This window comes from Balaenoptera borealis (assembly GCF_965194805.1).
Source record: "Balaenoptera borealis genome assembly, chromosome: 9".
In the NCBI taxonomy this organism is placed as follows: domain Eukaryota; kingdom Metazoa; phylum Chordata; class Mammalia; order Artiodactyla; family Balaenopteridae; genus Balaenoptera; species Balaenoptera borealis.
The window spans coordinates 42,547,633-42,563,745 of NC_138873.1; the positions used below are offsets into that span (position 1 = coordinate 42,547,633).

At 41.9% G+C, this 16,113-nt stretch overlaps 1 protein-coding gene across 13 annotated transcripts in view; it reads left to right on the forward strand.

Annotated features, from left to right (window-relative positions):
* The window catches only part of LOC309635220 (DNA helicase MCM9), a 131,493-nt gene that overhangs the window by 101,687 nt on the left and 13,693 nt on the right, over positions 1-16,113 (forward strand). For 3 of the 13 annotated variants that reach the window (XR_014248689.1, XR_014248690.1, XR_014248696.1), the window contains exon 13: positions 3,587-3,647. The exons of 6 other annotated variants lie outside the window; for them this stretch is intronic. Coding sequence is in view for 2 of the 7 variants with exons in the window: in XM_082406110.1 (XP_082262236.1) it covers positions 3,587-3,767 (181 nt within the window). In the remaining 5 variants the exon portion in view is untranslated. Of the gene's footprint in view, positions 1-3,586; positions 5,521-6,196; positions 6,385-16,113 lie in introns of those variants that run through there. 4 more of the 13 variants (XR_014248688.1, XM_082406103.1, XR_014248691.1 and 1 more) reach the window with 4 other exon arrangements.

A 16,113-nucleotide genomic window follows, 5' to 3' on the forward strand; every position in this document is an offset into this window, starting at 1 on the left:
AACACATGGAGGCTAAACAATACGTTACTAAATAACCAAGAGATCACTGAAGAAATCAAAGAGGAAATCAAAAAATACCTAGAGACACATGACAATGAAGACACGACGACCCAAAACCTATGGGATGCAGCAAAAGCAGTTCTAAGAGGGAAGCTTATAGCTATACAAGCCTACCTAAAGAAACAAGAAAAAGCTCAAGTAAACAATCTAACCTTACACTTAAAGAAACTAGAGAAAGAAGAACAAACAAAACCCAAAGTTAGCAGAAGGAAAGAAATCATAAAGATCAGAGCAGAAATAAATGAAATAGAAACAAAGAAAACAATAGCAAAGATCAATAAAACTAAAAGTTGGTTCTTTGAGAAGATAAACAAAATTGATAAGCCATTAGCCAGACTCATCAAGAAAAAGAGGGAGAGGACTCAAATCAATAAAATCAGAAATGAAAAAGGAGAAGTTACAACAGACACTGCAGAAATACAAAGCATCCTAAGAGACTACTACAAGCAACTTTATGCCAATAAAATGGACAACCTGGAAGAAATGGACAAATTCTTAGAAAGGTATAACCTTCCAAGACTGAACCAGGAAGAAATAGAAAATATGAACAGACCAATCACAAGTAATGAAATTGAAACTGTGATTAAAAATCTTCCAACAAACAAAAGTCCAGGACCAGATGGCTTCACAGGTGAATTCTATCAAACATTTAGAGAAGAGCTAACACCCATCCTTCTCAAACTCTTCCAAAAAATTGCAGAGGAAGGAACACTCCCAAACTCATTCTATGAGGCCACCATCACCCTGATACCAAAACCAGACAAAGACACTACAAAAAAAGAAAATTACAGACCAATATCACTGATGAATATAGATGCAAAAATCCTCAACAAAATACTAGCAAACAGAATCCAACAACACATTAAAAGGATCATACACCACGATCAAGTGGGATTTATCCCAGGGATGCAAGGATTCTTCAATATACGCAAATCAATCAATGTGATACACCATATTAACAAATTGAAGAAGAAAAACCATATGATCATCTCAATAGATGCAGAAAAAGCTTTTGACAAAATTCAACACCCATTTCTGATAAAAACTCTCCAGAAAGTGGGCATAGAGGGAACCTACCTCAACATAATAAAGGCCATATATGACAAACCCACAGCAAACATCATTCTCAATGGTGAAAAACTGAAAGCATTTCCTCTAAGATCAGGAACGAGACAAGGATGTCCACTCTCACCACTATTATTCAACATAGTTTTGGAAGTCCTAGCCACGGCAATCAGAGAAGAAAAAGAAATAAAAGGAATACAAATTGGAAAAGAAGAAGTAAAACTGTCACTGTTTGCGGATGACATGATACTATACATAGAGAATCCTAAAACTGCCACGAGAAAACTGCTAGAGCTAATTAATGAATATGGTAAAGTTGCAGGATACAAAATTAATGCACAGAAATCTCTTGCATTCCTATACACTAATGATGAAAAATCTGAAAGAGAAATTATGGAAACACTCCCATTTACCATTGCAACAAAAAGAATAAAATACCTAGGAATAAACCTACCTAGGGAGACAAAAGACCTGTATGCAGAAAACTATAAGACACTGATGAAAGAAATTAAAGATGATACCAACAGATGGAGAGATATACCATGTTCTTGGATTGGAAGAATCAACATTGTGAAAATGAGTATACTACCCAAAGCAATCTACAGATTCAATGCAATCCCTATCAAATTACCAATGGCATTTTTTACGGAGCTAGAACAAATCATCTTAAAATTTGTATGGAGACACAAAAGACCCCGAATAGGCAAAGCAGTCTTGAGGCAAAAAAATGGAGCTGGAGGAATCAGACTCCCTGACTTCAGACTATACTACAAAGCTACAGTAATCAAGACAATATGGTACTGGCACAAAAACAGAAACATAGATCAATGGAACAAGATAGAAAGCCCAGACATTAACCCACGCACCTATGGTCAACTAATCTATGACAAAGGAGGCAAAGATATACAATGGAGAAAAGACAGTCTCTTCAATAAGTGGTGCTGGGAAAACTGGACAGCTACATGTAAAAGAATGAAATTAGAATACTCCCTAACACCATACACAAAAATAAACTCAAAATGGATTAGAGACCTAAATATAAGACTGGACACTATAAAACTCTTAGAGGAAAACATAGGAAGAACACTCTTTGACATAAATCACAGCAAGATCTTTTTTGATCCACCTCCTAGAGTAATGGAAATAAAAACAAAAATAAACAAGTGGGACCTAATGAAACTTCAAAGCTTTTGCACAGCAAAGGAAACCATAAACAAGACGAAAAGACAACCCTCAGAATGGGAGAACATATTTGCAAATGAATCAACGGACAAAGGATTAATCTCCAAAATATATAAACAGCTCATTCAGCTCAATATCAAAGAAACAAACACCCCAATCCAAAAATGGGCAGAAGACCTAAATAGACATTTCTCCAAAGAAGACATACAGATGGCCACGAAGCACATGAAAAGATGCTCAACATCACTAATTATTAGAGAAATGCAAATCAAAACTACAATGAGGTATCACCTCACTCCTGTTAGAATGGGCATCATCAGAAAATCTACAAACAACAAATGCTGGAGAGGGTGTGGTGAAAAGGGAACCCTCTTGCACTGTTGGTGGGAATGTAAATTGATACAGCCACTATGGAGAACAATATGGAGGTTCCTTAAAAAACTAAAACTAGAATTACCATATGACCCAGCAATCCCACTACTGGGCATATACCCAGAGAAAACCGTAATTCAAAAAGACACATGCACCCGAATGTTCATTGCAGCACTATTTACAATAGCCAGGTCATGGAAGCAACCTAAATGCCCATCAACAGACGAATGGATAAAGAAGATGTGGTACATATATACAATGGAATATTACTCAGCCATAAAAAGGAACGAAATTGAGTCATTTGTTGAGACGTGGATGGATCTAGAGACTGTCATACAGAGTGAAGTAAGTCAGAAAGAGAAAAACAAATATCGTATATTAATGCATGTATGCGGAACCTAGAAAAATGGTACAGATGAACCGGGTTGCAGGGCAGAAGTTGAGACACAGATGTAGAGAATGGACATATGGACACCAAGGGGGGAAAACTGCGGTGGGGTGGGGATGGTGGTGTGCTGAATTGGGCGATTGGGATTGACATGTATACACTGATGTGTATAAAACTGATGCCTAATAAGAACCTGCAGTATAAAAAAACAAACAAAACAAAAAAAAAAAAAAAAAAAAAAAAAAAAGAAGGAGAGGGAAAAGGGGGAGGCAAAAAAGAAATTAATCTTGCAAGTGAATTCCCCTTCTCATTTAAAATAAAAAAAATATGCATTTCATTAGATAATAAAAGCTTTAACTGGATCGTGTTTTAAAAGAATTAACTTGGAATTCAGTTCTGTAATGGGAGTAAAATAAAGCATCAACCGTCTCCATTGATATTGAGGTAGTATCACAGACAGGAAAAAGCAGCTTAATTAAGGCCAAAGTGTGCTTGTTAATTGGCTGTCATCCTCTCCAGGGAGTCTACCAAGGGATGCTGTTTACAATTAGAGAGCATGGATTTATTGACGGAAGATGAGGTAAGCTGGGCGTTAAGTGCACTGTGTTTCCTTAGAGGGCGGCAGTCCTTCATTAATAATGAATTCAGTCTTTCCTCATGTCTTCTGAGTTTCCCACTAATACTGGAATTATTGGTGTGAAACATGAGGCCTTCCAGCCATTATAGGCAATCGAGAGATTCTTAGAAAGTGCAGTAGTATATTCCAGGGTAAAACTAATTTCCAGCATACTTATTTTTTCTCTAATGAATTTCAACCCGTGTGTATTCAATACTGACTGCCTGCGAGGTGGTGCCGGCTGGCTCTGAAGATTTCACTGGTGTCCAGGATTCTGGAAGCTTTGTAGCCTGAGGCCCGTCGGAGGTCTGTTTTCTGAGAAACAAATTAGGGAAAGTCCCAGTCACAGGTCTGAATCGTTTTAAGATCAAAAAACCTTGTTTGTAGATTTGGAAAAATTCAAACTTTGACCAGGTTGTCACATTTTCAGTTCCTGCTCCATGCTTTATAGAGCTATGCGTTCCATGTTTCAAAGTTTAAAATCAGAGAGTATAATTAAATGTCTCATGTCTTTTCATTTTTACATTGTCTCGTTCCTCTCTGCACCTGAGAGTCCGGGTTCTCCTTTTACCGACTTATTTCTCACCAGCCTTGAAAGGCATCAGCATTCTGTGTATATCAATAGAGGGTTGACATGACGGACGTTTCTGGAAAACTCCATCCCGGGTCAGGGAAACAGTCAACATTTTTTTTCTCAAGGGCACTGAACTTTCAAAGATCAACTGAAGTACCTGCATGAAAAAGCTACTTGATTCAGAGTTGGGGGGAAGAGGAATTTGATAATTCTTAGAAACAATATACAGTGGTTGCCATTTAATGTAACTTTGAATAAATGAATGGGAAAAAAGAAAATTGTGGGAAAAAGAGGCAAAAACAGAGGAGACAGATGGAAGTAGACAAATAGAGACAGTTTAAAAGAAGTGATGCAGGAACAAAAGCAGAGCAAGATGTGCCCAGGCCCAGAGACATAGGCAGAAATACACGTATTAGAAAGAAATACACAGAGTCATATTCGGGTCATACCCAACTTTCATGACATCTCATACCTTGTCTTAAGATACTATTACTTTAAAAGCTGTGTCACATTTTTCACACCAAAACAAAAGCAAAAAACCCAAATTTAAAACATAAACAAGAAATAAACCTTGTTCCACAAGCCAAAATAAAATAATACTGAAGGCCATATCTGACTGGGCTGGGGATTTCTCACTTCTACGTTTTGGCCACATGTGAGCATGTACATGTGCGCACGCACACACACACACACACACACACACACCCCTAATGATTTTGGACGATGAGAGAAGCTAGTGCTCCGCCGTCGTCTGGCTCGGCAGCGTCATTCAGAGTGAGGAGACGTAGAGTGATGGTGATTTACATCAAGCAGAACGATGGCCTGTGGTGGGTTTGACTGTGTGTAGAAGTGGCCATAGGCTATTGGTAAACAGACTCAAAGCTGCACTCATTCTTGACTTTTGCTTAAGGAGCCGGCCTTGGGTGTCCCCTCCCAGGCCAGGCCTGTTCCCCGTCTTCCTTCTCATCATTGCTCTCTTTATTTTACTCCCTCACCAGTCAGAAAACCCAGGCTCTATGGCCTGAACAGAATGAGAACCGTTCAGTAAGAAGAAACATCCAAGTAGAAAGAAAAGAATTTTCAAATTTCTTGTCTGACACTGGGCCTTCTTGATTAGCCTCAGCGATTGGGATCAATCCAGTTATTCCCATGTAGCAATATTTTTCATTCCCCAGCGTTTAGAAACCATCTCTCTATTCCTCTTATAGTCTCTGGTCTTTTGCATCTCTGTCTCTCCAGATGGCTTCTTTTTTTTTTTTTTTTTTTTTTAATAAATTTATTTATTTTATTTCTTTATTTTTGGCCGCGTTGGGTCTTTGTTGCTGTGCGCAGGCTTCTCATTGCGGTGGCTTCTCTTGTTGCGGAGCACGGGCTCTAGGTGAGCGGGCTTCAGTAGTTGTGGCTTGCAGGTTGTAGAGCGCAGGCTCAGTAGTTGCGGAGCACGGGCTGAGTTGCTCCGCGGCATGTGGGATCTTCCCGGACCAGGGCTCGAACCCGTGTCTCCTGCATTAGCAGACGGATTCCCAACCACTGCGCCACCAGGGAAGTCCCCTCGATATATTTTAGAGTGTGTTTGCCCTTGACACTATCCTGAAGGCAGCACTGAATAAAAATTCTACTGGGAAAATACAGTAATATTACAACTGGTGGTGAGGGTGAATTTGTAAACACACGTTTGTTTTCAAATTTTCTGCGCCCCAAGGCATTCCCAGGGCTGAGAAGTTTGGTGAATTCGAGGAAAACAGAGGAGCTTGGAAATCTGGATGTTCCACCACCTGCTCACAGACCACAGGGAATTTCGCAGCCAGTACATTTGCAGAGGCTGGTGCCAGGGGGACTGAAAATGAAAGCGGGCTGTGGATTTTTCTATCTTTTCATGCAGCTTTTTTTCAAACATTCTTCCCCTTTCAAGAAACATTGATGTGCCTTTCCTTTAAAGCTAACACTGTAAGGAATCGAAGCCTCATTTCCTGGAAATACAGAGCTGGACGGCAGCCAACCCTCAAACGGGCCCCCACGGAGAAGACGTGGAGACGTGAGCTCCCAATTCAGGCTTCCAGCGGATGCGTATTGAACCCCTCGGACCGGAAGCTGAGATCATGGATTACTTTCTCATTGCTCTCAAGGGTCAGTTCAACTTATACTTCCTGTCATTGTTGTCTTAGACCACGCATAACTCAGTCTTTCTCAGCCCATTTCCACACACACAGATTTCTAAATCAGTTGTGAAAAAATACCATTAATATCTCTACATTCAAGAAGAGATGCTAATGGAAAAGGGCGGAGGAACTGCTGTGGATTGGCAGTAATAGGCATCAAATAAAATAGGGCAGCAAATCAGGAAATGGGGTAGTGGCAGTCACTTGAGGAGAGGAAGTTAAGCAAACTGGCCAACATAACCACTGCAACATTTTCCGTTTTCCCTGGAAACTTCATTTGCATAACTTGGCCGGCAGGGGCTTGTGGTGGGAGGAGTGTGAGCTTTGCTACCGGATAAATACAGGTAGGAATCCTGCCTCTATCGCTAGGTTCTGTGATATTGGACAAGTTTCTTTTTTTTTTAAATTTCTACTTCTACTTTGTTCTTAAAAGAACACAGAAGCAAAATCTACTTTTCCCCATTAAGACATCTGAAACTAAAAACCACATTATTTTAAGTTCTATAGGTCACATTATTTTTTTTTCAGAGATCTTATAGCTTTTATTTTTATTTAAAAAATTCTTTTGAAGTATAGTTGATTTACAATGTTGTGTTAGTTTCTGATATACAGCAAAGTGATTCAGTTATACATACAGGTCACATTATATTTTTATCTGACTCTTTAGGTAAAATGAGGTCGGAATCTAGAGAGAGAGAAAATGTAATTTTTATACTACACAATTCAAATTTCTTTCCATATGGATATATATATACTTTCTATAGATACTTTTAGTTTGCTGTACAAGTTTCTTAACCCTTCTCAGCCTCAGGTCAGGGATACTTCCTAACTTCCAAAACTGTTGTAAGAAACAGATCATGGATTGCCGAGTGGTTGGTATCCAGAGGCACTCACTACACTGTAGAACTCAGGGTGTGCCCCGCCGTGCACTGGCCTGATGCTCACTTTGATGCGGGCAAGGAAAGAGTAAAGACAGCCAGGAGGCCAGCAGGACCCTGGCGAGAGCAACGTTAAACTCACGTTAGCTACTTAATTTGCTTTTGTTGTCCTTATCACATCCTCACCAGCATTCCCCCCAACTTCAAGTCCAATGATGACCCAAAGAGATGACAAGACAAAGTAATGTCAATATCGTGAGGAGTCTGAAATTTTTACCCTCTTTGCAGGCTAACAAGTGAGCCAGTCACAGCTTCATTGATGCTGGCATTGACGTCCCCTGGTCAGAGACAAAGGGCGTTATTACTCGCAGCACAGCAGGCAGCATGAGCTTCACATTCTCGTGGCTTCCTCTTGAGCCCCGAGTCCCATGGGGGTGATGCCGAGGTGGGCACAGGCGGGTGCTATGCACACAGTGGATTTATGTCAACACTGAGGAACTGTGAGCTTAGAAAACCTCCGATCTTATAGTGGGCTCTTAGCAAACCTGCCCAACCTTTGTTCCAGAGACAGACACTACCTTTATTATCCTTGCCAGAAAACAAATCTGCCCTCAGCCCCTGAAACAGACTCTATCTCTATCCTCCAAGGCTTTTTTGTGTACAATATCCTTGAAAAAACGGTCTGGGACAAGAGTTGTTACAACGCATGTAGAAACGACACAGAGAATTACCCTCCATCCCCCAACAAATAAGACACAGCCAGAGGCAGAACTCAAAAGAAGACAGTGTGATTAGATGGGAGGTGTTTAAAAATGTATTAATTTAAGCAATACAATTGATAACTTCCCATGGAACCTTAAATAACATAGCTCTCAACTGCCTGAGAATATAGGGAGAGATGATTACTGCTCCCTTATATGCTAGTTTGGAAGCCGCTGCCTGCACCTGGTCATAGCACCTCAGCTGTGGGCACTCGGCACCTCCTGATCCCACCTTGGCTAAAGGGCCTGTACTGATGTTTTGTTCCATGCAATTTCCAATTAGCTTGGAAATGGGACTTTAGCCTATTGAAAGGAAATGCATTAGGGACTTTTTTTCCCTAGTTAATGAAAAGGAAAGAAATAAGATAGTCCTTTCTGAGTTTCTTTGGACTTTATGAGACTAAAAATGGTTTTGGAAAAAGAATTCCTTCAGAGGCCACATGTGGAGATTGTGGAATCCTGAGATTTATCCAGATAAATCGTCTTATCAACGTGCGTTTGTGAGGTCACACATGGCTCTCATAATGACTTGAGGACCTGGAACACACCCCACCAAAGAGCTTCCAGCATTTCAGGTCCTACCTCTGAGCACACCCTTGGAGTCCTAAAAACGGAACCATCTTGAGGACCTTACACCCTTATTTGGAGGCACAGCCCTGCCTCCACTTTTAGACCACCCAGGGATCTGGTGTCCTACGTTTTGGTTCAAAAGTATTTTCAATATTTGCCGCAAAATGAAGTAATTGTCATAGTAAGGAATTCAGGGGCTGCCTTGTTTGAGAGTTTGATGACAGAGCAGCCAGGGCAGGTGGGGGGGTGAGAGATGGGTGATTCAGGCAATGTCCTCCTTGCTTCTACTTCAGAGAGAAGGATGCAGGAGCCCCAGATCTTCGAGGCCAGAGATCTGGTTCTCGGCCCTAACACTTCCTTCTCTCTTGCTTTCCACCTCTAATCAGTCAAAAAGTACTGTTGGGGCTCCTAAATGTTTTTGCAGCTCTGCCCACAGTCTTTTTTTTTTTTTTTTTTACTGAGAAATTCTCTTATTTTATTCCTTTGTGGTCTTATTTGTTTACATATTAAAAAATCCATCTGAAATATTTCGTTTTTGTTGTTTCATCCTGTGAGGTAGAAATCTAATTGGATTTTTCTCAGGCTCCCAAGGAGAGCTGTCAGTGCTGCCTTCCTATCCCTAACACCAGCCCACCCCACCTAGAGCACACCCAAGACGCCCCAGAAGTGCACCCAGAGGGGAGACAACCCTTGCTTTCATTCTACTCAAGTTCTTTCCAGTTACCCAGAATTCCGTTTCCTTCAGTCACCTCTAGGTGTCATCCGAGAGGAGCCTCTCCAGGCTGCATTTTCAGCACAGACACAGAGGTTTGGCTGGCCTAGGGAAACTGGGAAGCTCGGGGGTCCTGCCCCGCCGCCGGTGCCGAGCCTGAGCTCTGCCCCGGTGCCGGGCCCCCAGCTCGGTCTCCTCCCAGCACCTGGGGCCGGGCGAGTGGCACTCTCGGCAGAGGGGAGCTCCACCCCCGGCGTCCCTATCCCCAACGAAGGAGAATTGCCCTCTGTGATTTTACATGGAATCTGCCAGCAAGAGCCGCCTGAGAGACTAGACAATGGAGCTCTCTGTATCACTGCAGAAAAGGAGAACAAAAATGCTGACACTTCAATGATTACATCTGGTATCCGCAGTCACCCGGGGGCATCCCAAAGATGACCCAATAGATGAGACGTACCGTTTCTTCAGAGCTTAAATTAGCTTTCAAATATCTAAAAGGTTAGAGAATATATCATTTAATTAGAGGGAAACAGCTTCCTTCTCCACCCTCATAAAGCACTGGTGTGTGTGTGTGTGTGCACGCTCGCGTGCCTGTATGTGTGTTTTCCTTTGCATTTTTTGTTTTTTATTTTTTTATTCTTTTAAATTGAAGTATAGTTGATTTACAATGTTGTGCCACTCTCTGCTGTACAGCAAAGTGACTCAGTTATGCACATATAGACACTCTTTTTACTTTGTATTTTTTGCACGGCTTTTGCAATGCTGGGAGCTGCAAATAGCTACAGGCTTTCTGTACTCTACATAAGGTGACCACACATTATGACAGTTTTCTTTGTTTGCTTTTTTAATTTATTTATTTTTGGCTGTGTTGGGTCTTTGTTGCTGAGCACGGGCTTTCTCTAGTTGCAGCGAGCCGGGGCTACTCTTCGTTGTGGTGCACGGGCTTCTCATTGTGGTGGCTTCTCTTGTTGTGGAGCACGGGCTCTAGGCACACGGGCTTCAGTAGTTGTGGCACGCAGGCTCAGTAGTTGTGGCTCTCGGGCTCTAGAGCGCAGGCTCAGTAGTTGTGGCGCACGGGCTTAGTTGCTCCATGGCATGTGGGATCTTCCTGGACCAGGGCTCGAACCCATGTCCGCTGCACTGGCAGGTGGATTCTTAACCTCTGTGCCACCAGGGAAGTCCCGACAGTTATTTTAAATATTCTGTTTTAGTATCAGGACTCAGCACAGTGCCTCACATGGACTACTGAATAAATGACTGATTTTATGGCCTTATTCACACTGGGATTTTGCTAGTAAATATGGATACACAGAAAACCCATTTGGTAAATATTCCTTAATTCTCCCTTGGTAAAACAAATTCCAATAACTCCTGCGCCTCTTCACGCTCAGTCTAGCAGGGATCTCACTTGTCAGCAGACGTGAACCATGTGGTCGCTGCCCGAAGGCCCCATGTTATGCATTGTCACTGCTTTGCACGTTCACAGCAGATTTGTTTCCTCACCAACCGTGAGAAGCTGTATCTTAAACAACTGGAGCAAAATTATATTTGTCAAACATCAAGAACAAAGGGCATTTTTGTAAGTCATTAGTCTTGTTTATAATCAATTCAGTTTCCTGAATATTCGAAATTCAGTCATCTGGCTATAGGTTTCTGGCTTGTTTACATACTAATGCTTAATAAAGCTCAGAAACCACTTTCAGCTGTATCTTTGTACTATGAGTCCAGCAGACTGAGGAATTACACTAGTAGTTTTGTCAACCCTCCTCCCGATGCACGTGGACCCCGGGAGTCCCAGTATTGGCAGCTGTGGTTGGCAGCTCAAGTGTGTTACCTTCCAGGTGTTTAGTCCATGACTGACGAGCTGGCGAGGACCTCAAACTCATTGCATGGTGCTGCAGGTTAGTTTGATTAATGCCAGGTCCAAGCTTGAGGCAGCTTGATTCTGACATGTGTTTTGCACTGGGGGCTAGGACCACAAGAGTTTGAATTGCATGATGTTTTTTTTGGCTGAAGAAGAAAGGAAGAACTTTAAAAAAAAATTTTTTGTTTTTGGCTTCACCACACGGCATATGGGATCTTAGCTCCTGAACCAGGGATCGAACCTGTGCCCCCTGCGGTGGACGTGTGGAGCCCTAACCACTGGAACACAAGGGAATTCCAAGAACTTTTCATTTTTCATATGCATCTGGGAGAAAAATAAAGATGAGAAGGACTTGTAATTCAGACACCAGTTCCTTGGTTAATCTCAAAGACCAGGGGACCAGGACAGAAGATGTTTGGAGCATGTGAAGACCATGCTGTGGGCAGAGACGTGGGCTTTCCTGGGGATAGCTGTGGCAGTCACGGAGGATACGGGTTGCCTTCCTGTGACTTCATGAGCGGCCAGCATCACAATGAGGGTTGGAATTCATGGCTACAAGAGAGAAAACATCTAGGACTCTCAGAAAAAAATTGTGAACTAGGGAACGGGCTGAGGCCCTTCATGAAGAGATGGGCTAAAAGCCAGTGAAACTGGAGCTGTAAATGTTGTTGGGGAAAAAATGCCAGTGTCCTGCCCTGTCTTCTTCTATGGTGTTGTCGTCAGAGAGCAGAGACCAGCCATCAAAAGCACATTAATTCTGGTCTTTACTGGTATCTCTCAAGTGACATTCAAAAGGAAATGCAGTTTACCGTCTCCAGTCTCATTAAATCTCCTTTCCCCTTCTTCCCCGGCTCCCACTCTCTCACTCAGGCCTCCTGCTCCCCGCTTCCCTTTCGCAGCCTTTTCTGAGACAAACCTTCCCTCTCAGTGGTGCTCCTCACACGGATTAATCTGATCTGAAAGATGGGTGTGAATTTTTATCAGGATCGGGATGATGTGGTAGAATGCTAAGCAGGAAACACTAGAATGTTCCTCCAGGGGTAAGGAAGGGAAAGCTGTGAGTACTTATGCATTCATAATTTTTGTCCCCATGTGTTGATGGGATTCTAGTTGTCCCCCTAGGCTAGAGAGGCCTGGAGAAACTTTGGTTATATGAAATTGTGAAATTAAAGTTTGTATTTAGTTCTCCAGCTTTCCTTTTCCACAAATTTTCCTCGGCATTCAATTGCTCATGCATTTAGAAAACATTTAGGGAATGCCACTTCTATGCTAGTAGTTCAGAAAGAAAGAAAGACTCTAGAGAAGGAGACAGAGAAGCAAACAAGTAATTACATTAGTATAATAAACACTATAACAGAGTTATAAAAGTATAATATAAAAACAATGACTGGTTTTTGCATTTCCCCCTTCCAAAAACTCAGAGGCTTAAATAAAAAGTGTATTTCTCTCTTGTGTAACAGTACAGGAGTAAGTGGTCAAGGGATGCTGTGAGGTTCTGGAGTTTCACTGTAGCAGAGACCAAGGCTGTTTCTCTCTTGTGGCCTGTTCATCCAGGTGTTGCCCTGGTCCACGTGGGATATGGTTCACCACCGTATATGCTGGATCTGCATCCCGGCTGGCAGGAAGGGGGAAACGAGAAAGTGCTTCCTTTAAGGAGGTGACCTGGAACTTTGATTCTGCTCACATCCTACGGGCAACAGTTTACTCATTTCATCACATCTAGCTTCAAGGAAGGCTGTGCAATGTAGTCTTTTGCTGGATAGCCATGTGCCAGCAAAACTTGGGCTTTGTTTTTAGGGGAGAATGGATTTGGGGGAACAACTCATGGTCTCTGCTACAATTGATAGCTAATTCACTATTTCCTAAGACTGTGTGAGCCAAGCAAAATACTTTGTTCTCAGCAGCAATGGCTTTTAACCCTGTAGTTTCCCTACATTCCTCAACGTGGCCACAAGATATGGCCAAAATCTGGAAAGGCCACAAGACACTCAGAGGGAAACCAGTAGACAGATTCTTCTGGTATAGGCAGTATGAGGTATTTGCCAAACAGTTCAAGGCTCTAAGCTAAGGAATCTGGGTGGCAGATACCATTTGGCTCCCTTCCCAGCACACATGTTCCACCTGCTCATGATGAAAAAGGAGACACTCCCTGGGGGCTTGAGAGTTTATCAGCATGGGGCGTTCTGTGTACATCTACTCCTGTCCATGTGGGCGCACATCATCTTCAGTGGGTCCTCACAATCCCTCCCAAATTGCATCTTACACTTCATAGGCAGCCTCAACAGTGTTCCGACAACCTGGTGGAAGACATGCCAAAACTCCTACCAGAACCAAGACCTAGAGCAGTAGGAAGGGTGTGGGCCAGAAGGGTGTTCAGACCATCACCTCCCCATTCAGAAGGCTGCACACCAGGTGGCTTGGACGCTGCCATTTCGATATGGATACTTAGATTTGGTCATCTTGACCAGAATAACACCAAGCTACTAATTTTTCTTTTTATTTTCCAGAATGAAAAACTGCTGTATTATCTTCATCTAATGACAAAAATAACAAATACCCATTTTAAAAGAATCAGACAATGCCCAAAACTATGACATACAAACCATCCAGCACAAAATACTTGAATATTTTTTCCAGAATTTGTTCACTGGCTAGGTATAAAAATCACTGGTTTGGGTTTTCTGGGAAGCAGATTCTGAGATGGAGTTTATTGTGCAGGACGTTTCTTAAGAACTGTCCTTGGGGTCAACACCTGTGGAAAGAAGGGGATGAAAGCAGAATCAGGTAGAGAGAGAACTCGAGCTGTGTTGCAACCTTGGCTGGCCTGAGAGGAAGCTCTGGGGTGAAAATAGCCCAGCAGAATTGCTCTCTTTTGAGCTAAAATGACCGGCCTTATACCCTTACCTCCATCAGGAAGTACCCACCCTCCCTGCTCGGGAGGGCAGGACATTGGGAGAGGTAGACCTGCAGCTGGGTCAGTTCCTGAACGCGCTGACAGCAACAAGTCCTTTTGTGAAGGGGCATCTGGGCGGTGCAGCTTCCCATCCATCACACAGGCACACACACTATTATTTTAAACAAAAATGTAATCATATCATCTATGCTATTATGACCCTGATATTTTTTACTTAGCAACACAATGTAAACATTTCCTCCATGACCCAAAATATAGATCACATTCATTTTTAATTACTGCATATATTGCATTGAATAGATGTACAATACTAACGAAATCCCTGTTGAAGGGCGTTTGAGAACCTTTCTATTTTTTTGCCGTTATGAGTACCCCAGTCATGAACATCCTAATGTATATATCTTTTCACACATGTCTAATTAATATAAAGTAATTCCCCAAAATGGAATGGGCCAAAAGGTATCCATATTTACATTTGAAGTGTAGTGCCAAATTACTACCCAGAAAGCTGTACCAATTTTCCAGAGCACTGAAGATAATCAACATCGATCTTCTTAATCTTTGCTAATCTCATAGGTGAAAAATAGCTCATTGTTTTCTTAATAACATTTATTAGTTAGTAGCCAGGTTAAATGCTGTTTCAGATGTTGACAGATTGTATCTCTTCATTTATTTTTCCTCTCGTGAATTATCTGTACCCATCCTTTGCCCGTTTTTCTCTGGTTTGTAAGTGTCTGTTACATTGAGGATACGTACCTGTTTGGTACGTATGATATAACGTTATTTGCTAGTATGTCATCTGTGTCTTATTTTTTTCTTTTCCTTTTTCTTTCTCTTCTTATTTTATTTTATTAAACTAACCAAATCCATTTATCACCTCTTTCAGAGTTCTGGTTTGGGTGTTGTTCCTAACAAATTTCTCTCTACCCAACTCTACATAGATATTCTCCTGAACTTTCTTCTGGTAATTTTGTAAATCCTTACACTTTCAAGTTTTCTATTAGTAAGTAATGTAAAAAATAGACATTCTCTCCCCAGCCCATTCCTTAATCTCATCTTATTCCGCAACCATACTGAATTACCTGTGATGGAGAAAAGTTTTGAAGAAAACACAGTCTTTATATTTCCAAATGGTCATTTTGATGCAACTGCATCAAGTTGTCTGCTTTAATGGTCTTCCCTCCATCAGAAATGCCCCTGAATGGTCAGACTTTCCGTTTGGGGTTCATGGAAGCCCTGCCTCTACCTGCAATAGGAATCTGAGCCGGAAAGCAGCGTCCTTTCTGCCTCTAGCCTGAGAACCTCAGGCCACCCACCTGGGCACGAGCTATGGACAATGGAAAGTGGACAAAATAAGTTCCAAACCGCAGCAGCTGTCCTAGGCATTTTTCCTGCTCACCCCCATCCTAGCTCCACATGCACCTTTCCTTCTACCCAGTTACCCAGGCTTCCTAGCTCTGTACCTACATTTACAAGTTATCCACTCTGCTTTTCCCTCCTGTTGTTTTTTTAAAACACCTTTATTGAGGTATAATTTACAGACCACAAAATTCACTCATTTTCAATATACATTGCAATGATTTTTAGTAAATTTACTGTGTTGTGCCACTATCACCACAATCCAGTTTTAGGACATTTCATCACCCCACTAAGACCTTTTCTATCCATTTACAATTAAGCCCCACTCCCATTCCCAACCCCAGGCAACCACTAATCTACTTTCTGTCTCTATAGAGTTGCCTTTTCTGGACAGATCAGATAAATGGAATCATATACCCCTCTAGTTTTGACATTGCCTCTTATCTCCAATGAGAAATTCCAGATTGAACTTCAACTCTGTGGAAACTGACCAGCTAGACATAGGTTCACAAAACTGGTAAATGACAGAGCTCTGACTCAGATCCAAGTCTTGTGATTCCAAATTCTTTCCACTCCCTCCTGCTTTCCTGATCTGGATACACTTTCAATGGTGAATGGAAAAATTTAGTAATGGCCATT